The sequence below is a fragment of the Argopecten irradians genome, chromosome 13, assembly GCF_041381155.1.
Source record: "Argopecten irradians isolate NY chromosome 13, Ai_NY, whole genome shotgun sequence".
NCBI lineage: Eukaryota > Metazoa > Mollusca > Bivalvia > Pectinida > Pectinidae > Argopecten > Argopecten irradians.
In genome coordinates this window covers 22,865,559-22,890,448 of record NC_091146.1, presented here as the reverse complement: position 1 = coordinate 22,890,448, position 24,890 = coordinate 22,865,559, and the positions used below count along the sequence as shown (strand labels likewise).

Sequence of the window (24,890 nt, the reverse complement as noted above, 5' to 3'; positions counted from 1 at the left end):
TGCATATTGCATTTTAAGACAAGATGGTTCACAGACAGTCATCAGGGATTTTGAAATTTAAGTTTAAAAAAGCCGAAAAAAATCCATCTTTCCATTGTCAGACATAGATCATTCTTTGGTACGCGCCAAGATCCCTCTAGGATGTCTTGTACTATACTATCATCAGTCATTTTTAAGTCGTATCTCTAATTGTAAATTTTCATTGTCAATTTTTAATCGTAAGGCACATTACGCGTGGCCCTTTCTGACGTGTCAGTGTTTCAGTTAATGGTAACCTAAACTGTATGGTACACATGTAAATATGTGTATTCAGATTATACATTCATATTGTACACCGTCCGTAAGAATCAAAGTGGCAAACTAATGGGATTTGTATAATGTATGCGAATATCATTAGATCGCGAAAATAACCTCCACACTTATAACTTAATGAAGAAGATTTCAAAATAAACCACCTGCGAAAATGTCCACGTTTACAGTATTTTATTTGATACAATAATGAACTTTATATCCACTCAGACATGTCAATGAAAATAAAACGTCCATTCTAGCTAACAAGGCAATTGTACCTTGACCTTGGGTTTTCGGAAAGAAACCAATCAGAATGATCCGCTTTGTGCGTAGACGAGAAAATATAGAAGATAGATAGATTTTACTATGTAACCTATTCACGAAATGTATATCATTGTATTCACTAGATCGATTGTTATTATCTGAATATCATAATAATCTCCATTCTACTACAGTAGCGAATGCATGCAAATGTGGATGAATATGTGTACCTAAGTATTTGTCACAAGTCGTACAAATAGGAGCGATACTATAACACATGCGAGATGTAACGAGCATTTCAATACGTATAAATCATGAATTTATAATTTTTTAAAATGAACTGATTCAGTTCAGTTCAGTTCAGTTCTTTATTACTTTAAACACATTTGGTTTATCAGTACAGTGCATATATATATAATATATATATATATATGGACCCACGATGTGGAACATGTTTCTCTTTTTCTTTATTAATCTGATAAATTTGGCTAAAATTTGACAAATCTTTTATCTGTTTCCATTAATTGCACAAATTTAAACATACTAGGGTTTTGAAAATAATAGCTCTTGATACACTTAAGGATGTACTCCTCTGAGAAGTCAAAATTTTCTTGTATTAAACTTTTTTTCTCATATAGATTATTGGAAAGAGGATTTCATACCATGAAAGAAAATGAAAGAAAAAAACATATGTCCGTGTGTTCGTTTTTGAGCTACTGTCGCTCAAAGATACCTTGTTGACAAAATATTGGATTTTATGGGAATTTTGCCGTTTTGACCATATGCACAAGATTTTAAAGCTATAATTTCCTAATGAGGTGATTGATATGTATTTATGTTTGCAGAATTTATTTTCCAGTAGTCTTCTTTTAAAATATACCAGTTTTGATCAAAAAGACTAATATTTTTTCTCATAATAACAACATATGCTACCCCTACCCCTTAATTTTGAGCTACAAAATGCACCATTTTCAGTCATTTTTGCCAGATTTAATCCTTTATAGAAAAAGTTCTGGTATTAAACTTTTGTTAATATTTTGCATATCAATAGGGAAAGGGTTGTTCTTTCAGAATCAGGCAGAAAAATGGGGGGTCCGTGTGCTTAATTTTTTGCTCCACTTGAATATTTGTTATTTTTTCAGTATTTTAGAGTAAAAAATAAAAGTGCTAAAAATTACCATTAAATGTAAAAATAAAGTGAAAAAAGTGAATCATTTCATACGTTAATGCTCAATATTTTAATTATCACAAACCAAGTAAAGATTTACAGCAAAAATTAGCTCGATACAGCTAAAAATGCTGGTGCAGTGATGATTTAAGTAAAAACAATTTCAGTAAAAAACGGTGAAACTTTGGCTCTACTCAAAGCGAAAAAAGACACAATTTCAAAATGGCCGCCAAATGGGCCATTTCTTAAAATCCCCGTATAAAAAAATCTGCTGAAGTTAGAAATGTAATTTTTTGGCAAAATTTGCAACTGGCAACTGGCTACAGGTATTGATAAATTGTGTTTGAAAATCTCATAACTTCTTTGATCTTTGTCGAAACGAGACTTCAACGGGACTGAAACCTCAGAAGAATACACCTTAAGTCTTATATCTTTAAAAATTCGCGTTTAATGATAAAATGATATTCATCCTCGATATCCCCGCTATTGAATGATGTACAAATTCGACGACATATATCTGTATCGTTATAACGACCTCTCTCGATATTAGACTTCTGTGACGAAACATGAGTTTTAGATATTTCTTTCAAATTTTGAGTCCCTATAGATTTTTTTTAACATTTCTGTAGACCAAAACCTTCGTTAATATATTTGTATAAGGAGCAGTTAGAAGATAACTCTATCTGAGTTTCAGACACTTAAGTTTGACAGACATGTTTGAAATTTGTATTTATTTTTTTTTAATTTACAAAAGCCGTTCTCGGTGTTAGCAGCTTTACATTTTGGCTAGAATTTCCCGTTAGTTAACGGCATTGTTACTTTAGATGACTTCGGGGATGTATACATGAATAGCTTACTTATCGGCGAGATAGATTCGGTCAATTATTTTTTACAAAGACGTTAACAGTGTTACAATGAATTGCTTTATCTATTGTTAAAGCCGTCAAATGTGATATGCGCACAATAACGTGTGTCTCGGATAAATGTGGTTTTAAACCGTTGTAACGGTCTATTATTGTATAATTATAAGTTAGTGTAAATTATCTTGTCATTTCTTTGTTTTATTTGCATGTCAGTGTATGACACAGAGAGTTGTTTAAGAAAAGAGTAAACCAATGTTTAAATACAGGGTCACGTTATTTGATTAATTTTGTTCTTAAAAAATATCAACATTTTAATTTAATGTCACCTAATCCATTTGTGTATAAAAACACCATAAGTCTGCATTTATATCCATTTAAAATGATATTGAATCAACTTTGAATATTTGATAGTAACAGATGTTGTGCGTACTCGTTGTAAACTAAAAGGTGATTATAACAGGTGCCCGTAACATAACATATATTGAAGTCAATAAGTATGGCGCATTCCGTGAATGTCGAACAATAAAATCGTTGCCTAATATATCATCATCAAAAAGTGACATCTGATTTATATAATAGAAATATGAGATCGAAAAATAGAATTAAATTGCTTGGAACCGAGGTTGAATTTCATTAAAATCATTTAATGGCGATGTTGCTGCAGAATAAGATCGTCTTATTTCAATTTGAGACATACATATGATTTATTACAGGAGACAAATATTTGTTAAATATTCATTTGAGTTATTAACGAGAGACATTTTTGTTCAGCAAAAATCTTTACACGTGTTTAGGCATATTGCGAAGATTTGAATTTTGAACCCGTGAGTGGTTTATCTAAAAACAACAATATGTTGTTCCTATTAGACATTTAATCATATATTGAGAATATATTATCTTTGATAGAAGTTAAACGACAAAAACTGGAAAGGGGATGGTATTAATCTTCTTAATTTATCGTCATATAATTGAGTGATTTGGAAGAAGAAAAAAAATTGTAATGTCATCAATGGGACACAGTTGGTATTATACACCTCATAATAAGAATACAAAGATTAAGAAATATACGATAATACTCTTAACATATTTCGGAAAGACAAAAACACACACACTTACCAATGGTGGATAATACTAATCAGTCGCTGTGTCTAGTATATATGGAAAGTATAATCTACGACGTAGTTATTTTTTAAAGATGCACGATTGGTCAGTTCTAGCTATTGTTTCCTATGAGTCATTTTATGAATTCTGCAAATTTGCGTGTATATAAAAATAGAACAAAGATAGATTACATGTATGTACCCATACAAAATATAGACGTTGGGTTTTTCCGCAGAAGAAGGTATTCAGCTTTCCTTTTAAGAGTGAGCATTACAGCTACCACATCTCAGTTGTTACAAAAGGTAAGTAGACTGCTATAAGAATCTTAATAATATATGTAAGTGTATTATATTTTTAAAGACAATGACATGTCGCGTCCCCAAATCAACGACTATATCGAAATACATTTCTCCTATACTTGACAGGGTTGTCCCGCTGTTGTTTGGGACAAGATAACTCTATACCTTAATGGGGTCGAAATCCATGCCTCGTGCCCACAAACGCACGTGCACATATTCAATGTAGGAGCAAACATCACAGCATGCACAATATAAAATACAAGTCATGTGTAGTTTGATTGACAGTGATCCGTCTAAAAAACTCACAAGCTCAAAAACGTATGATCTCGCTATAATCTGTCAATTACAATTGTCAATGTTGCCTGCAGAAAATGAGCTTCAAAATATTGTTCTAAAGTGAACAAAACAAAAAAGTTTGATTAATATATTTACGTCAAAGCAGTTTTGTGTGTTTGGTTCACACTATAATATCCCTTCAACATCGATGAAGTGAACAGTATTAAGTTTGTTAAGTGTTTGCTCAAACGACCAGGTTCAGTTGACCTTGACCATTATCGGTTTACATGTAGCGGGGCTTGTGCATAGTTTGTGATTTATGTAAATATATACCATGGGTATTGTGTCATGATTATGTGTTAGCTATAGGAGTGTACCTGTCGCAAATATTTTTCATTGTATAGAGTGCATGTGTTGTTTCCCGTCTTTTCATGGTCGCTCGAGCATATGTTGTTTGACTGTCGTGTATATCGAGAGGCGGTCAGTCCATTTCTTTGTGACTCTTACCAAAAAAAGAGATATATCAGACATGCAATTCAGACATAAATATAAAATCATTGTCGTGACTTGTTCCTGCGCCAGAATTGTTTCCGTGTACGTAGTCATCTCGCCAAAAGAGTACAACAAAGCTACATGTGTAGGAGGAGTGACCTCGTCTACCCAGGTTCTAGCCTGGGTTTCCAAGTGACAACATAAATAATTAACGCACGTATAAGTTTTTTTTAACTTTTATTTAACATATAAATAATAACAAGACACCGCTGGGAAGACACACAGATAGACGATACAAATATATACAGTGGGCCAGCTACCTGGCTTCGCCCAAGATGAACATAGTTTTACAGACAAACATATATAACACCACGTCAGACACCCACCTGTAATAACCGCAACCTTATAAGGTATAAGGTTGAAAAGATATAAGACTTAAAAAAAGATATAAGACTTAAGGTCTGTCATACTTAATTATCTAATTACCCAACAGGCACAAGTATGTTGATTCAACAGTGAATCAACGTTGAAGCGTAACGTTGAATAAACAGTTAATTTATATTAGATTTTGAAAAGTGGGTCAACATACCAAATTTCAACGTTGGGGTTTCAACATCGATTCAATGTTGAATTTTAGTGTTGATTCAACGTTGTCGACTATTTGCTTATTCAATAGCATATAAGTTAACGTTAGCTTACCACAATAACACAAATCAGATAAAAATCACATACTTTTTAGGTCATCTGACCTATAGTCATCATGCTTCGTCCGTCGTCGTGCGCCGTCCGCCGTCCGCCGTGCGCCGTCCGCCGTCCGTAAACTTTTCACATTTCAATCTTCTTCTCAAGTTTGACCAGTGGGATTGAGCTGAAACTTACATGAAATGATCCTGACATGGTTCCGACAAAGTGTTCTTATTTTTCGGGTCGATCCGAAATCCAAGATGGCTGCCACAGCCGCCATCTTGAAAACACTTTTTGAACTTCTTCTCAAGTTCTACAAGTGCGATTTGGCTGAAACTGGCATGAAATGATCCTGACATGGTCCCGACAAAGTGTTCTTATTTTTCGGGTCGATCCGAAATCCAAGATGGCCGCTACAGCCGCCATCTTGAAAACACATTTTGAACTTCTATTAAGTTCTACTCGTGCGATTTGGCTGAAACTTGCATGAAATGATCCTAACATGGTCCCGACAAAGTGTTCTTATTTTTGGGTCGACCAAAAATCCAAGATGGCCGCCACAGCCGCCATCTTGAAAACATATTTTGAACTTCTTAAGTTCTACCGGTGCGACTTGGCTGAAACTTGCATGAAAGGAGTCTGACATGGTCCCAACAAAGTGTTGTTACATCTCTGGTTGATCCCCAGTCGAAGATGGCAACCATGGCACTATATCTAATTAATTTCCTATATGATTATTGCCAAGGTACTAAGATGACCGTTAAGGCCCATGGGCCTCTTGTTTACTTTTTTAATGTTTTCAAACTAAAACTTCTGTGACTTGTGACACTTATCCACCTACTCGTTCTGAAGCGTATTTTAAATGCTGGGTTATCCAATCTTTGCACATTTTGATCGTTGTTGGTAAATTGTCTTCTATGATCACTACTGCAAAACTAATAATAATATAGAAATATTGACCAGCTTGTTAAGAATTTAATGCACACAAGAATTATATGAATAAATCTATTTAGATATTTCCATGATTTTTAGTATATCTTATTTGAACTTGTTTTATTTGTGTAGTAGATAGTTTATATGGTATTTCAATAATTTCATTTATTAGATTTATCATTCATAATACCTTTATCACTTAGTTAGTCAGCATAGTGTTTCGAATATACATGCCATTTATATGATTGAATATAACGTGCTTTTATTTCACGCAAAGTTTTATCTTTGACTGTTAAAAAGAATTAATAAAAGATATTCTATTCATTGGAATTTTAGATAATGGATCTTTTTGTAGAAATATATTTCATATACCAGGTTAAATATACATACATGCAGTCTATGTATTCTAATATTGATTTTACGTTTCATTTTAAAAAGTAATCTGTGTATGGAGAAACAACCTACCATGATGAAATAATTATTTATGCCAAAATGTTAACTCTTTAAATAAAAAAGAAATAGAATGTAATTCCACTCATTAAATAGTTTAAGAACAAATACAATATTGGTTACATAATGAACAGCATATATAGTGATAATATAAATTTATGAGGTTTGAACGTAGCTTTGCACTGATTTTTCTACATGGTCATTTCTATCCATTCACATAATCATCGATATATAGTCCTTCTGTAAAAATAGAACACTAATATAAACCTTTCAAATGCATAATTAATTCTAGATCTTGAATTACTGAAACTCACAATTTTACTATCGGTTGAGTATGTTGGTTGTATACAAGAACATAGTAAACAGTCCATGTAGTTATAATGTACTAAGATGCCACCCATGGTGAAACTTAATACTTCCTGTCCAGCATATAAACAGCAAACCTATAGCTAGAGGTCCATTCCCTGACCAACCCAGATAGGGAAATGATCTAGCTACTTCTAATAATCACTGGGAATGTAGCAAAATTGAATCGCTGGTCGGGGCTACAACCGGAGGGCTCAGGAATGTTCGGAGAATCCATAGTTACGTCAGTTGTACATGTGTGTACGGTGCCTCATCTCACCTTAATATACAGAACATCTGATTGTCGGTAAACAATTCTGGGAGCGTCTAAGCGAGCAATAGGTTAACAGATCATGTACAGGTTACCAGAAAAAAAAACCTTGCAGGTACTGGGTCGCGACCAGTTACCGTGATTTTTTGGAGGTTTTTTTTAAAGGATTTTGTCAAAATTAATGCACAGAATGCGTTCAAAATCGACATGAATTATCTTTAGTCCAAGATACTTCAGTAACAATAGCCGTTGTTTACTTTTAATAATATGCTTTTTGACCAGACGCCTTTTATTTTCACCGCTAATTGGTACAGTTTACGATACATACAGGACCAGTTACCGTTATTTCAAAATAGAAAGGAAATGCGCTGTTAAAAACATGCTTATTGCACCAAATCTTACTTTGCGTTTCATTAAAGCGTCCAACATCTAATTGATTTCTTTTAGTGGGATAATATAATCGTAATGCATGGTTATTTTGGGATCCAGTGACTGATCGAAAGCATCACGGAAAAAAAGACATGTTTAAAGGTGCGTTCGATAGGTGACCAGCAAGGAATCACTAAACACAGGATTCAGCTCTGGGCAGGAGTAAATTTAGATAAACAAATGTGTAAACGATATAAAACTTGCAGAAATTCAATTAATACATATTAATTTATTTTGTTTGAAAAAAAGTACACAAGACGTATGCGTAAAAACTACTTTCTGTTTTACGATCCTGTCCATCCATACCCGATCGGTAACTTACCATATATCCGTTATTTTGCATACTTTGACCTACAGTATAACTTGTCTAAACCGGATGTGATCGGGACAAGTCGATTTGTTCGGTTTATACAGGTGTACGGTTTATGGAGGATATAACCTTATCAAAATATGTTCCCATGGAAATCATCAGAAAATAATTTTTTTTATTACAGCACAAACATTTATTCTCACAAATGCACATGGTAGAACATATAATTCCATTCTACCTTTACTTGGTTTCCGAGGTGTACATTTACGATCCATTTCTCTCTATGTGCTACATTCAAATGAGTTCTCAGACGTTATGTGTATGTTTTATTTTTAGAATTGACCGTAAGAAATATTCACAAATACAATGTACATGTTACAAAACCGCCGAATGAAAAGTGGTCACTATCTACCCCTTAGTATACCCGTACAGATAAATCCCCTTAGGCGCCTCATGATCAGTCCCATGTTGTGAAAACATTGTTGCCGGTTTGTCAAAGTATAGTAACATTTCCTAGACAGTTCAGGTTTTCAGAGTATACAGACGTCACGTTATTGTTTAGTCGAGGGCTAAGATTTTGTAACATCTCAACCTCGGCTAACGCCTCGGTTGGGATTATGTTACAAAATCTTAGCCCTCGACTGAGATAACCCGATCTCGTTCACTTACAGGTAACAGATTTTATTAATCTTTTCCGCTGCAACCGCGGGATATCCCTGTGAAGTATGGGAGAAAATTTGATCTCGATCACATACAGATTACGGATTTCTTGTCACCTGTAACGCAAGGGCGACACTAAGGTAGAACTATGTCGGCGTCGGAGTCGGTGTCGTCGGCGTCGGCATCCGGGATAAGGTTTCCGTGCGATAATCTACGGGACTTTAAAATCGTCAAATCAGATAACTCGATGGTTTGCGCTCGATAAATATTTGTTATCTGATTTCAACCAAATTTTATATATTGTTACATATCAATAAGATCTCGGATGAACACTATTTGAAAAAGTCACGGGACTTTAAAATCGTCAAAACAGATAAATCCATGGTTTCCGCTCGATAACTTTAGTTTTTATTGTCTAATTTCAACCAAATCTTGTAATTGTTTTTATTAATGTGATCTCGAAGTGGTTTGATACTGGTCAAAATCCATCAATATTTGCAAGAGTTAGCGGACCTGATTACTTATTTACAATAAAAAAATCTTTAACATCAAAAATAATTTAAAAAAAATTAAATGGGTCCAGAAAAAATCGGATATTCTGATTAGCATACAATATGCAGCTGACGCTAAGGTATATTCATACAAAATATTTTGCTTATCACAGAGTTGCCGTAAAACGGCCCAAAGTGATACATCTTTAAATTTGAATAATTTTACATTTAGAGGTGTGCCGAAATTTTATATATTTATGCATTAAAGTATGAAAAATACCATATCTACCGTTGTCGTTAAGTTTTTAAAATGTTTTCGATGTCACGATGTGTTGTCGGTATACCGTCACGGCACACCTGTCACCTGATCTATCGTTGGTCAGGGGCCGATTTCAGAATATTCAAATCGCTCTAATTGCTTCATTTTTGCACAAATCCTTATAAAACTTGGTAGAAAAATTTATTTTGATGTACTGAACAACAGTGTTGTCACTAACCTTTCTGCGTATTTAACTTGTTGTCGTTTGTTGCCGTTATTAATGGTGAGTAGAATAAATGACTCACCGAGGGCGATATGTAACACCATACATCCTTATTTTTTTTATATAAGATATGTCATGTCTTTCAAAACTGTCAAAAAATCTATAATATGCATATTTATTACCAGAAAAATATAGTTCAAAGAAAGCCACCCTGAAGAATGCAGCGTTTGGGCAATGAAGTTCGCAAATGAATATTGACTCGGTGTTTCTAAAATGGACACACCGAAACAATATGATACATATTGAACATCGTATGACCATGTATTATCCTATTAAAATAGCAGAGAATCAGAGCATGTCTAATATATCGCATTATTAATCTAGTCTGAAAATTGCAAATCGACGTAGTTGTTCCTCTGAGCAAATACATTTTCTTGTCAAGTAAATCTATTTACAAACACAGTTTAGTTTCACAATCGTCCAAGCATTCGACAACCTGTTCCTGTGATGTCCTGGAATTTTTTCGTGAGTATGTTGTTTACTTAAAGATGGGTTCCCGCGTACGTTGCCTTCAAATTCACTTATCGGAAAAGTAATGCGAAAAATGATATTTTTTCCCAATGCCTAAAGTTATAAACCTTGTGCTAATACAAAAAGAATCCAATAATTCGAAGAATAAGTAATTACAATATATGTCACTGTATTTGATTTGATAGTAACCCGCATAAATACAAAACCATGTGTGCGGAATGTGCCGACGGTTTCCGATCTGGCTAGCAATCAAGGCTGCGCATGCACGTCGTGCTGTTCGTGGGGTAAACAAGAAAAATAGTAGAGGCTCAAAGCCTGGTCTTCCTAGATTATTTACAGACGCAGATTAAATTAACACTATATCGATTTCGATCTGTTACAACAGAGGGGAAATATTCATCCTTATGACGAATTAGATTGACACTCGTCAAAAAGTAGAAAGGTATGCAACATCGCCTTGAAGTTGCAATGCTACTGTCCGCCAGGTACAAGTTTCCACTTGAGGTCACAGAAGTGGTGCGATATATAATAAAATTAGAAAGAATAATATCATTATTTTATTGTTATTATCCACTTAAAGCATCAAATTGTGCACGGAATGCAGTTAAACTTTTTATTTATTTCCCGATTAAATAAATTAGTATACTAAACCAGAGTAATCCTAAACGATGAGAGCTATTAATAGCTGAAAATATGCATACCTAAAATATTTATTATAGTGTAGGTCGCAGCAAAAATAGTATTACATGATCCAAGAAAATATGGCACCGGCATGCGAGAGTTTTGATATTGTAAAAATGACGTAATTCCGGGGAATGTGACGTCATACTTTTGCGGGACTGACTCACGCTTCATTCATCGGAATGTTAAAATTAGGTGTCAATTTGTCTTACCTTTCTACAGATTACATTATGTAAATCTCAAAAATATCCGTTCGAAAAAAACCACAATTTTTTTATTTAGGCTCATCGTTTATAGAGGAAACTTCAAAACAATTTCGGCCAAAGACTCAATCTTCGAGACAAATATAAGGTTCCACACAGACAGGCGTTTTAAATGCATAAATACATTGATTAATAATTAATAATCTTATCGGCAATTTTGGCAGAAATGGCATGAAATGCTGCACGTTTTACACAACACATCATATCGCAGGACCAGCAATAGCATCAGCTGGGAAAGTTTAAACTTGGCAGCTCTTTGCGATATCGGAATGAAAGAAGCGATGTGATTGGCTATTGGGAAGAAAGTGGGCAAACTCAAACTTAGACTTCGTCTTGTGTTAAAAATAATTTTGATTTGGCTTTTTGGAGAAGTTAACTGATTTACTTCTCCAATAGCATTTGATCATGTAATTAAGACGTGTTTCAATTGTGTCACTCGAGAAAGTCTTATCTAATTTAGCAATTGTTAAATTTAAGAGTGCTAAACATAACAGGTTACCATGGCAAATAAAGTTATCTATAAAATAAATATTCATGTAATTTCAGAACCGATCATACTCTCGACAGAGTTGGTGGAGTGATATTTGGGATCCGATTGCAAACGACGTGAGTACTTTGAATACATTTAGAATAAGATATTCAGTTGTCCAATATCTAGCGTAATTGACATAATCTGCTCTATTTTACAATATGGAAATACTTTAAATAAAAGAGTCATGTTTTTGGGGGCCATTATTTTCAAACAACTGAAATGCAAATATTACCGTCATACGACATTCTGTTAAATATGATATCAAAATTAGCTTTCCAATCATATTTATATAAAAAATCTTAGAATTAGGTTGTGTTTAAATCCTTGATCTGAGTTGCACTTTGTTTTGACATTTCATATAATGGTAATGACGTATTTGTAATCGTCATATTTTAAAGTAAAGGTCAGATATCGGCTGATTATGTTTGTGCAAATAGTTATTCTACAACAATAGCAAGTTCAAATTAGAGATAAGCTTGTTTATCAAAATCAATACGATTTTAAATTTGACAAGATACTTGAAAGCCGTATAACCCTCCGCAGAAAGGACGAAAATCAAACTTGAGTGCCTTGAATACATTTATTATGATGGCAAATTACAAAATGTATATCATAATTAGGGATATCATTCTTAATTAGATTATAAAAAAGATCAAAGCCAATTTATTGAAATAGATACTATTTTAGAATCGCCAAGACATTCGACATGGGTATACCATTCCGCAGAAGAGTCTACGAACACAAGTGAGTGTTTTGACTACATTTACAGTTTGGATTAAGTAATTTATTTCTCTATTATAGCGTATTAAACATCACATGTTACCGGCGTTATGATGACAAATACTGTTATCTATATAATTAGTATTGATGTAAGCGACTAGGACCGCCTTTTAATAATATATTTGTGTGGAAAGTTCATCTTTTGAAACATCTTAAGAGAGCTAAGAAAATTACATGTTTTCTTGCTAAAACAAGCCCTATACAGCTTTACTCGAAAGGCGTTTGTTTATGTATTTGTAGGTGATACACAGTGGACAACTGCTAGGTGTACATGACTGTGTGCACGTGTGGCGATTCATGCGCTTTAAATAGGGATCGGTACTCGGTGTTGTATCCTCGCAGTGTAAAAACAAAATGACGACAGCCCGTCCTTAGAAACACAAGGGCTTGTCTCAGAAACGAATTTTGAAAAAATGTATTGTTTTATGTTTTAATTTCAACTATATATTTTAACTTGCATTGGTAGCTTTAAAAGAAATCAGCTGATTCATTAAAATGAATTCTATTTTAGATTCGACAAGATATTGTAAAGGCGTATGCCCCTTCGCAGGAGAGACGACAGATAAAGGTAAGTGTTTTGAATAAAATGTATTTTGGATTAATTTAAGTAATTTATTTGTCAGATGACATATACCGATATATTTTATATTTTAAAGTGTATAATATATTCTTAGTCTAAACGTTATATTTCTATGGATACAATTTTAACTTGAAATTGCTGAAACGCAAATAACATCATCATTAGGAAAAATATTCGAAATTGAAAACATTGTGTCACTTAGGTTATCTGTAAGCTACATAACTATTATAATGCAGTGGTCTGATACTAGCACAATATGTTTTGCATGTACATTAAGTAATTCAATTAAAACACCGCTTTCTACAGATAAATAAGTTTATTTATTATATACATTGATATTAAAATCATATGATTGCAGACTCGACAATACACTCCAAATGTGTATATCTCTCCGCAAAGGCGACGACAAACAAATGTGAGTGTGATGAATAAGTAGCATTGAAATTATATTTAGATTGAAATTGTTCGTTTTAGTTGATGTGTTACCGCACGGTATTGAACTGTTTATAAACTACATATTCTCACGCACGTATTTGGGAAAGTTCAATTGCATTGCCCGTATAGTTATTCCTTTAAAATATCACTTTCTTAAGAGAAATCAGCTGATTCATTAAAATGAATACTATTTTAGATTCGACAAGATATTGTAAAGGCGTATGCCCCTTCGCAGAAGCGACGACAGAAAAAGGTAAGTGTATTGAATAAAATCTATTTTGGATTAATGTAAGAATTTATTTGTCTTATATTTCAGATAATTAAGGCTTAGATATGATTTTTAATTCCAGTTGTGTCACACAATAGTTGAAATTCTGAACATTTATGTAATTTCAGAAACGACCAGAATCTCGAAGGACAATACCGCGGCTACCTGTTGATAAAGATCCGATATCAAAAGTGAGCATTTTGGATATATTTAGAATGTGATATTTTTATTCGGTTGTCTAATACCAAGTACAAATGAAATAAACCGTTTGATCTTATATTTCTAGGTCTAAATTTCATATTCATATGGATACATTTTGTTACTTTGTATCTTTGTTTTAAATGGTTTACCGTATATGGTATCACTAAACGCAGACACAGAGAAAGGCATATTATGGGTTTTACAAGATTGAACATTATTTCCTTTCAGGACTATCATGATCAGAGACATTCTGACTACAGACTCTCATCGGGCTACGATCATGACGAAGATTATTACGTAAGAATGCTTCCCTTAAATCGATATAATTAGGAAATAAGTATACAGAGATTGAATAGTGTTTTGATTGCATCAATGGTGGTATGAACGCAAGTGGAATATACTGACATATTAAAAATGTAGCGCGTCAGCACTATAATTTAGAATATGTCTGTATCCAATTATATAAATTTCATATTTACATAAATCGTCTATGGTTGCATGTTCGTCGTCACGTCAAATATTTTAAATGGTGTTGGTAACTATGGTAGTCAGGATGACCGAATATATAGTTACGGCTGCTGAACATTATAGCTGCTATTTGATTAGAAATGTTAAAGATGCTCCACCGCTGACAAATGGTATTTTTTCACTATCAAAAACAGGAGGAGACGATTTAGTATTTTTCTTCAGTTACAGAAGTTTCTTACTTTACACCATTACCACCGTTAAAAAGTTTGAGCTTCTAATTTTAATTACAGTAAAAAATATGAAAAATAATTAATTGCATCCCGAAAAAATTCCGTGGCACTATATCCTATATGGAATGAAGTACTGATTGCGCATGCATCAAAGGCGAAAGAAATTATTTTATGTTATTTTTTGTTTTAATTAGGCATATATATACACGATTAAACACAAATTATTGTCCAAATGAAGAATGTCATTTATGCTCTGTCGGCGGTGGAGCATCTTTAAAATGAAACCTTTCAAATATTCTTTAATTTTTTTGTTTTTTTTTAATTAGAAAATTTTACCATCATATAAATAATTGTCTTAAACTATCTACTCCAGGGACATTCATCAAGGCTGCAAACATCTCGACGATATCATATAAGATCATTTGACGAGATCAATGAGAAAGAAGATTACGTAAGAAAGTTTACTTAAAGATGCTCCACTACCGACAGATATAAATTTTTTAATTATTTGAACAATATTTTATATTTAATCGTGTGTTCATATATTGATTAATAATGTAATCGGCAATTCTTGAAAATGCACAAAATGCTGCACTTTTTACACTACACATCATATCGCAGGATCAGCAATGCGATGAGCTGGGGAAGTTTAAAGTCGACGGCTCTTTGCGATATTGGAATGAAAGGAGCGATCTGATTGGCTTTTGGGGGGAAAAGTGGGACAAACTTAAATTTAGACTTCGTCTCTTGCTAAAAATAACATGAATTTTGCTTTTTGGAGAAGTTAAGTGATTTATTTGTCGATAAGCAAAATGTCTCGTGTAATTAAGACGTGTACATTGTTAATGTTTTTTTAATTTCAGTTTTTCGCTCAAAAGTTAGTAACAGTTAGTATGTAGGGTATTAAATATTACAGGTTACTCGCGTTATCACGGCAAATAAGGTTATCTATTAAATGAGTATTGATATAATTTCAGAACCGACCAGAGCCTCGACGGACCATACTGCGTTTTGATAGAGATCCGATAAGAAACCTGAGTACTTCATATGTATGTACATATTTAGTGTAGACGAAATGAGTTATAGTAAGTTTATTACCGATACATCTAAATACACACACTGTTTATCCGACTCAAAAACAATACAGTAATATAATTTTGAGCATTAAACTCACATCGATTAAGATTATAAATAAAATAACTGTTTATGTAATAACACAACCAACCAGAACACGGACATACCGTATTGATAGGGGATCGATATCAAACGTGAGTATTTTGTATAAATTTATAATAAGTACACAATATGTTCATCGAAGGCTATACATATTGAAGGTTATAATGATAACATGTTATATTAAGTTGTCCAATAACAAGTTTAGATGGCATACACCACTATATAGTATATTTCAAAGTGTATGAAATACTTTCAATACAAACGTTATGTTTTTTTATGGATGAAATGTGTTAACTACAAACGGCTGATAACCAAATAACTTCACCATAAGAAAAGTGATTCGAAATTCAAAGAATTATGTCATCTAGGATATCAAAACTATTTTTAAAATTATTATCAGATTTAAAAAAAATAATTGAGGTGATACACCGTATTGATATATATGAAATACTCTAAACGTTATGATTTTATGAATTGTATTTGTTTAACTTCAAAGAGCTTTATTACAAAATTTTGAAATCCACAACATTTTGTTAACTAGGATATCAAAAGTAACTTTAAACACCACAATCAAATTTAATTTAATGATTCCCCGTGTTTCAACATATTCAACTTTTTTGCATGTTCTTATTCAACATTATTAATTTTAGATTCCACAAGACACTCCGCAGAAGGGACGACAAACAAAGTTTGCGTTGTATCTGTACGGGAATGAATATCTCAGCGTTCTTAACAATATTCGACATACTACAAATTATATACAATTCAGCAAAAACGATTGTCATCGTAATCTCTCAGTCTATCGGTACCTTCATTATAACGACCCGGGATAGCTATCGTGATAATACCGTCGCCTATAAAAGCCAACTACCTGTAGATACACAAATAGTATAGTGTTTATTAGTTTCCATAGAAATATTATAAAACGCGATTTTTTAAATACTGGAAATGCAAATAGTATCATTTGAGAAATTATTCCAAATTCAAAACATTTTGTTAACTAAGTTATCATCAATAGCTTTAGAAATCGTATTTACATGTAGATTAAATTCCTTTATTTACGTTGCACACTCTGTTTATGTTTTAACCAATGATATTAAAGTCTTATATGCATATTATCACGAAGGGGATTATTTTTGTACATGCAATCATTTCACTAAAATACCGTTCTTATAAAGAAAAATAAGCTTATTCATTAAAATAGATACCAGTTTTACAAAACATTCGACAGACGCATATCCCTCCGCAGAGAGGATGATAAACAAATGTGAATGTTTTGAAAACATATGCATTCTGGATTAGTTTAATAGATGTATCCAATTTAGCAATATTCTCAATATCTTTGGGTTATGAAGTGCATACAAACGACATGAAGTCATAGACAAAAGACAAAAGGAAAAATAATCTCAAAGATCTAACTATTAGTAATGAGTGTGAAATTAAATTATTTACAAATGTCTCTTATGATTAAGACCTGTATATTTTTGTGTTTTTAAATCTAGTTGTGTCATTCAAAAGTATTTTACAAGAATATTTTAATTTAGCAGTGATGGAATTTTAGCGTATTAACCATCATGGAATACCCGCGCTATCACGACAAATAAGCTTATATATAAAATGAGTATTTATTTAATTTCAGAACCGACCACATTCACGATGGACAAAACAATGTGAGCTTTTTAATGAGGATCCGATATCAAACGTGAGTAATATGGATACATTTCAATATATGAGTTGAAAATATTTGCTTAACCCAAGAGCATATTAGGCATTTCTGTTTTTTTAAGGATAGTATATATATATATATATATACACACAATACCGTTACCTCCCCTGCGAGTATTGTCTATTATGACATCATCATTTACTACATTTTTGTATGATGTCATCTTGTATCTAAGCTAAAGTAAATAAACAATCGCCCGAATATGGCCTGAAAGTTAAAGGTATTTTTTATTCTTAATATCTAATGACGCACAACGTCATTTGAAAGTTTAAGTATATAAATATATATATATAGTTTACAAAGTCATATCACTACTTGTTGTGTTATTAGGGTGCATATGGTCAGTTTTGAATTCAAAGCTACTGAGGGTAAATGTTGATGTTTTAATAAAAAAATATCACTTCCTACACTTGAGCTTTTGAAACCCTATTTTCCTAATTTCAATGTTTTAATATCTGCTAAATGGACATGTATATGCGCATGCGATATGGATAGGACGTTGTATCATTAAATTAACTCTCGAGGTGTTCACGCCGTACGCATACCGTTATGTGTCTTGATGGATAGCAGTTATCTTTCATCGAATGTGATGGAAACTGTAATATTATTGTAATGAGTGCTAATATGCAATTTATTACGTTTTTTAATCTCTACTCTTGGTCTAAACAAGATAAAGGCTAACTGATACCAGATGCATTATCATCACCAGCGATTGTTCTGCTTACTAAATTGGTTCCGCACATGGGGTACACATTGGGAAAACAACATAATAAGAATATAATACAACATATTTATGCTCTAATTATTGAAAATGAAAAAAATACATGTAATAGAAAAGATGCACGTAACGTTATCATTTTGGTTTGATATGCTGTCTTGTGTTGCTTGGTTAATATTGATTAAACTTATCAAAAGTGATATTTTAACTCGGGTGAAAAATACTACATACATGTATATTATCAACAGAAAACCTTACATTCAATATGAAAATACCGTATTGGAACCTGAAGTAGCATACTAAAGAAAAAAATGTTTAAATATGAGAAACGTATGCTATCTCAGGGAGTGGTCACACCTCTTTTGTTTACTTGATTATCAAGCGACTGCCTGGTATTTTGGTAGGTTAGTAAAAATGTACTGGGGACAAACAGGGCAGGGCGTTAGGTTATAGGGGTATGGCAGGTAAAAAAGGACACGGCGCGGCACCATGCTAATCGGGGTTGTGGGAAACACTAGAACATGCCTCTAATCAAATTTTGACATATAATTCATACACCAGTGAACAGCTAAAATAAGCAATCATTTCTTAATATATTTTTTGTTGAATAGTCAAAAATCCAAATGTGAGTATTTTCTGATGGACTTTTCATAACATTTAATCATTTTTCTGCAAAGTCACAAATGAAAGTATATGAGTTGTTTACATGTATACTGCGCACTTAACTCTTTAATAGAACGATATCATAATGTCTAACGGCCCGGCATGAGTACCGGAAAAAGCGGTTTCTGAAGCGAATCAAAAATATTGACGAATGTGGTACGGCCTGCAATGTATTATTATTGTTAGGTTACGAAAATGGTTGAAGTTCAATATAAGACAAAAAAGAAAAATATATTTTACCCCTTTTATCAATATATAAAGACCTCGAATCAATGCACCTTCACCCAATCAATGTGTCTTTAAAATGTGGTTTCAGATGCGTACAGAAACTAAAGAGAAGCATATTCCTCAGCAGAAGGTCCAGAATATGGTTACAAACGTGAGTATTTTTCGATACATATCTTCGCCATGCAAATCCGTTCTCTTGATAGGTAGAGTTGGTAGAGTATATTGTCTACATTTTACAATTTAGAAAGAATGAAAAATACAATTATCTGATCTCTGATATTCTGTGATCTCAAATTAATTCTGATTAAATTAAACGATTCATTAATAAAACTATGATATATTACGCATGTAAAATATACAAAAGCATAAACAACAGAATATACAAGTTAATGTACATTTCAGCCGATAAGAGATTTACCTCCATTGACCGCTAAGGTAAGCTTGTGATGACTGCAATAACGGAAAATTACGAGATTATTTTCATAATCCAGTTCAGAATTAAACAACCTAAAAAGAAATATGAATTATAAAAATGTAACTGGATTTCTGACAGTACTCAATGTCGGATTAAATGAGGTTTTAGCTTTTAATACCTGAAATAAACACAAAAAAATCAATCGCAAAAGATTGAAACTGAAAATTACAAATTAACATCAGTACACTTTATTCAGATTAGTATACCAATATATTTTGAGAGGATAGTTTTTATAGTATTTGATCAAAGTGAAGCATAAAGGTTAATTACATAACTTATTTAGAAAAATGTTCTTTGCGTTTTACTATACTTATCCGTTTATTGCAATGTCATCTTTGTTTTTACTAGGTCCATGATAGCATTTTCCGTAAAAAGGTGTTGCGGATTAATCATATCGGAATCTGGCGTTTTGGTGAAAACGATTTTTTCACCTCGGTGTCAAAGGTAAGGAAATTGCTATGCTTCTTATTTGATAAACAAAATGGAAGCGAAACCAAAGATGAAATATGAATATATCATAGCATCAATGTAAAAAGTTCATACGACCGACACGTAGTATGTTTCTAATGATACATGTGGTTATTTTAGCACAAAGACGCGTACGATGGCTCTATCTGATGTCATCATTCCACTCGTCTCCGTTGTAATTGCAAATTGTTTTAAAACAAATGAAAAAAAAATTAAAAAAGAAGTACGTAGAAGGGCCCTTGCACTATGTTCTATGTTTGATTAATTGAATTTTAAGCACAAACTTACACCACTCTTACAGTAATACTGTTTATGTAACTAATTTGACTTCCTAAAAGAGAGTCAAACTTCACGGATATTTCATGAATGTACACTGATATAGTCCTGTGTTGTGATCTATAATACCAGTCATATTTATCGTGGTTTCTTAAAATGTCTCTTTTTTCTCTATATGTCATTGGTTACTTATTTTGGAGTTAATGCAAAATTTAATGACGGAATGACAATGAGTTTACCTAACAAATCAATTTAATTTCACGACAGACCTGGAATGTCGCCCAATGCATCAAACATGTTAAAGATTTCCTCCGTCTTCGATGTGATGTCGATCTTTGGGTGAAGAATCAGTGTACCTTTCTAGAGAAAGAGAAGTCACTCTCTGACTACGCTGGACTGACCAAACTCTTTGTTGTACAACGGCCAAAGGGAAGGGATCCGGGCGCTCGCTACAAGTCACAAGAACCCGACGTTACAGACCCATATTGGGAAGGTGACTGTGTTTCGATGTCTTGTGGGCACGCTGTTGGTAAGTTGTCATATTAGTATAACGTAATAAGCTCCCGATGCGCTTAAATGTAACAAAGGGGCTATTCAAAAAACATATTTATGTACTCATTATTTCTCAACGACAAAAAATAATCACAAATTATACGTTGAATTGGCCTAATATTTGTTTCTGTAATAATGGCATTCGTCGTGCCATTGATCTATGCCGGTTGTATATTTCCGACAAATACTACATAAAAATATGGAATCTGCAAAAAAGAAAAAAAAAATGATTCAATTGATCTGTTTTTATTCTGATCACCTTTCCTGTACTACCTGCCATATTATATACCAAAAATGCAGGTAATTATAATACGTTTAAGAAATTTCTGATAACATCCCATTAGGGGTCACGTTCTTGTGACCTTTGAATATGACCAATCATATTGCTGCTGGCATAATCTTAATATGGATAATCTACATATGGAATATGTATCTGAAATAAGTAATAAGTGCATTTAAACAGTTCCAGAAAACCTGTTTGAATATTATTGGCATGCCATCAAAAGTGGAAACATCGAAGTCAAGTGTCCATATGTACCGGACGGAAACAACAAACGCTGTGAGGGCATATGGGAGCTCAATGAAGTAAGTGTTCTGGCCTGCCTGACTGCTGATGAAAGACTCCTGTTTCTAAACGTGTTGTTTACAAACTGGCTAGACAGAAACAAAAATGTCTATCTCTGTCCTCAATGTGATGAAGCTATCATTGCCACCTGCCAAAATTATTTTATGTGCTATTATTGTGGGCAGAGGGATGAAAACAACACATTCTGTAGGAGATGCTTGCAGCTAGTGATCCCACCATGGATGATGTGTAAAAACTCAGAATGTCAAAAAAGCCTGGAACAAACCAAATCTCTACTGAGTACATGTCAGGAGAGAATAATTGTAAATGTTCGTGGTTGCCCTGTAGTTCGCGCATGCCCAAAGTGTCAATGTATCATAGAATTCGACGACAGCGATCTATGTAAGCACATGACATGTCCTAATAGAACCTGTAGGACCAGATTTTGTTTTATTTGCCTAAGCATCCAAAATAACACAAGACATTGGCCGTGTGGTAGTGCTTTCGCACCGTGTACACCTGCTCCTCGACAGAAAGTCAACATACATTTACCACTCTGATATCAACGTAGAGTAAACATTGTGTCCTAATAGTTACTTTTATAGATGAAACTGTATTGTGTGGCGATCCAGGTGAACGCTAAAGACGTGTGACATTTCTTTTCTTTTTTTTTTTGTATTTTTGGGTTTTTTTTAAAGAGATTTTACATGGGTTCAAAAAGCATTTACATATGATATTCAATATTCATTATTTAAATCATAATTTTCATTTATAAACTTTGAACTTCTCTAATACTGTAAACCAAGTTATTTACAAGGGCTGCTAGATATAATGCACTCTCAAGGTGTTCAATGAAAAAACAAAGTTTACTCTCTCTGTAGATATGTATATATGCATTATATATATTAATTAGTTATTATGTGTTTTCACATATATATAATACTCGACTGGATTATATCAAATCTGAAAGGGAAAAAAATAGTTGCCGTGTAGACAAAGTGGTACAGTACCAGGTTGCTTATGTATATGATAGGCAAGCAAAGATGACTCCAAACGGTTGGCGCAATATATCACGCGATGAACTCAAACACTGTACCGGGTATCAGTAAAATGTTTCTAACTCATTACGTACTTTGTATCATTTCCGGATTCTGTCCCGGATGTAGTTATTAGTCTATCCCCGGAAGTTTTCAAGAAAATGTCGGACACCACGTACAGATTTTTTTTTTATTTTATCTAACCATGCGTAGGTATGTGCGATTCTTTGGATCATAAACCTACAAGTTTTCTGAAGTTTATAATTTTAATGCAATTCAAAGCGGAATTGCCACAAATCACCATTTTATGAAGATAACTTTCATTTAATTTGTATTATTCATCTGAGGAGCAAAAAACTTAACTGGTGGAAATAAGTATATATGTAGCATTCGGAAAGTTTGTGTGGGACTTAAAACACTTTCATATATTGTTGCTATTACCTTTATTATTTATCTACACCATAAAATGTACGTAAATACATGTGTATGGTCTTACGTTATGGATGACATATCAATTTGTATAAAGCAAAAACGTGTTTTCATGATTTCTCTTACGTTATAAATTACATTTTTAATATTCATGAAATGCATACATATTTTTCAGACTGATCAAGATGCCAATATATCCACTATTTCATATTCTTTTTTGTGCATTTATTCACTTTGTAAATTGCATTAAACTTGTATATATAATATGAATGAGATTCAACAAAGTATGTAAATATTTCCCATTTATAACAGTTTGGTCGTCATATAAATATTCCTGGTTTCTCAATATATTTGGATATCATACAACCAGAAATTAAAGAAAAAGGGGTTAAGAAAAAGATAAAAACGTGATATACATGTAGTATTTTAATAGAGCCCTTCAATTTATTATAATAGTTGACAAGCAAACTATGTGGTGTCATAAAGGCAAATTAATCTATCATATGTGAAAGGATTGGTTTTAAATACATAACTGTATACTAATAGATTGACAATACTATATGCGCTGTTTCACAATTAACTTTTCCACTTGATTTATAACCATTTCTTTGCAATAACATACCAGTATGATTAGTAATAGTTTCTGTGTGTTAATTATCTTGATCGTATCTGCATTGTTATCTAAAGCGACCTTTTCTTTAGCACGCGAGTCATATGTGAACGGTGCGTTGATATTTTAATTATATATGGATGATTGTGTTTTGTGTATGAGAGGAATATATTATCAGGCTATTCGATTCAGTTAGGCTATAGTATAAATTAGTGGTAAATATAATCACTCAATAATGTTCCATTTAATCTTCGTAAGACAACCTTTAAAATGCCGACACTAGTATATATAAATTTAAGATAAGACGAATTACATTCTATATATAGTCATGTGGTTTTCCATATCAGGGGGTTTCCGAAACGTATCCTAACCGAGATATTCCAAAGGCATCACGGTGTTGATAATGATTCGAGTTGATTAATATGAAGCAAAAATATGGAAGACTTGAGACTTAATATTATATTATCATAAAAATATTGAATATCTAATGGAAATCATGTTTAGCTTTGTTTTGTCTGTATATATCTTTTTTAAAAGTTTATTTCATATCAATGTACAAACTCTCTAAGGCGTCTGTGTTCTAATAAAGGTTTCTGATGGTAATCAATGTGTCTTGCTCGAATCTATACAAACAAGAACGACTTTCATTCAAATGGGTGAGGAGTAGAAACCTGTGACCGATTATAATCGCCGGTTGTCCGTCAAAGGCCATCGGACGTGATATGTTCAATGTAAAACAATTTACATTTTCGACAGCTTGTCCAAAACAACCGAAACAAGGTAAATTAAATATCATTATATATGACTTAAAGACCCACTACCTTTCCGGAGCAAAATTTCAAGGTTTCTTAAAAACATTAATTACAAAAGAAAACATATATCGATGGCTTAAGATGAGGTTACAACACCAAACATATGCAAGATTTCCTGTCTAATATACGATAACAGTGGAAATTCATTTCGCTGTTTTGCCGTCTGGCGCAGTGATAGTCAACTACCGCGCGGCAATTAAGACGACGGCGGGAAACATAAAACGACCAGCGTTATGAAAATTAACATTTTAATTATTCTATTAAACAGCTCTGAAGGTGTTGATAAGTGTGCTAGTAAGCGTAGAGTTAATAACTTCTGCGACTCTACAAAATTTTTGATCTCGTTTTACATTCCTATTTTAAAAATTAAAAGCCGTTTC

General features: G+C 32.9%; 1 protein-coding gene across 5 annotated transcripts; it reads left to right on the top strand.

The window, feature by feature from the left end:
• The first annotated feature begins 3,779 nt into the window (after positions 1 to 3,779).
• LOC138305929 (uncharacterized) lies at positions 3,780 to 24,294 on the top strand. 5 transcript variants are annotated; one of them, XM_069246223.1, is made up of 17 exons: positions 3,786 to 3,986; positions 10,275 to 10,331; positions 11,828 to 11,887; positions 12,501 to 12,557; positions 13,105 to 13,161; positions 13,532 to 13,588; positions 13,805 to 13,861; positions 14,005 to 14,067; positions 14,306 to 14,374; positions 15,149 to 15,226; positions 15,753 to 15,824; positions 17,591 to 17,653; positions 19,375 to 19,437; positions 19,689 to 19,721; positions 20,110 to 20,205; positions 20,773 to 21,034; positions 21,521 to 24,294. In XM_069246223.1, exons 1-17 carry the CDS (start codon positions 3,813 to 3,815, stop codon positions 22,180 to 22,182), a joined length of 1,980 nt encoding a protein of 659 aa, XP_069102324.1. In that variant the 5' UTR covers positions 3,786 to 3,812; the 3' UTR covers positions 22,183 to 24,294. The 5 variants fall into 5 exon arrangements, with proteins under 5 accessions (XP_069102326.1, XP_069102325.1, XP_069102324.1 ...); XM_069246226.1 differs by having other exon boundaries at positions 3,794 to 3,986; positions 10,270 to 10,331; XM_069246225.1 differs by lacking the exon at positions 15,149 to 15,226 and having other exon boundaries at positions 3,780 to 3,986.
• The last annotated feature ends 596 nt before the right edge of the window (positions 24,295 to 24,890 follow it).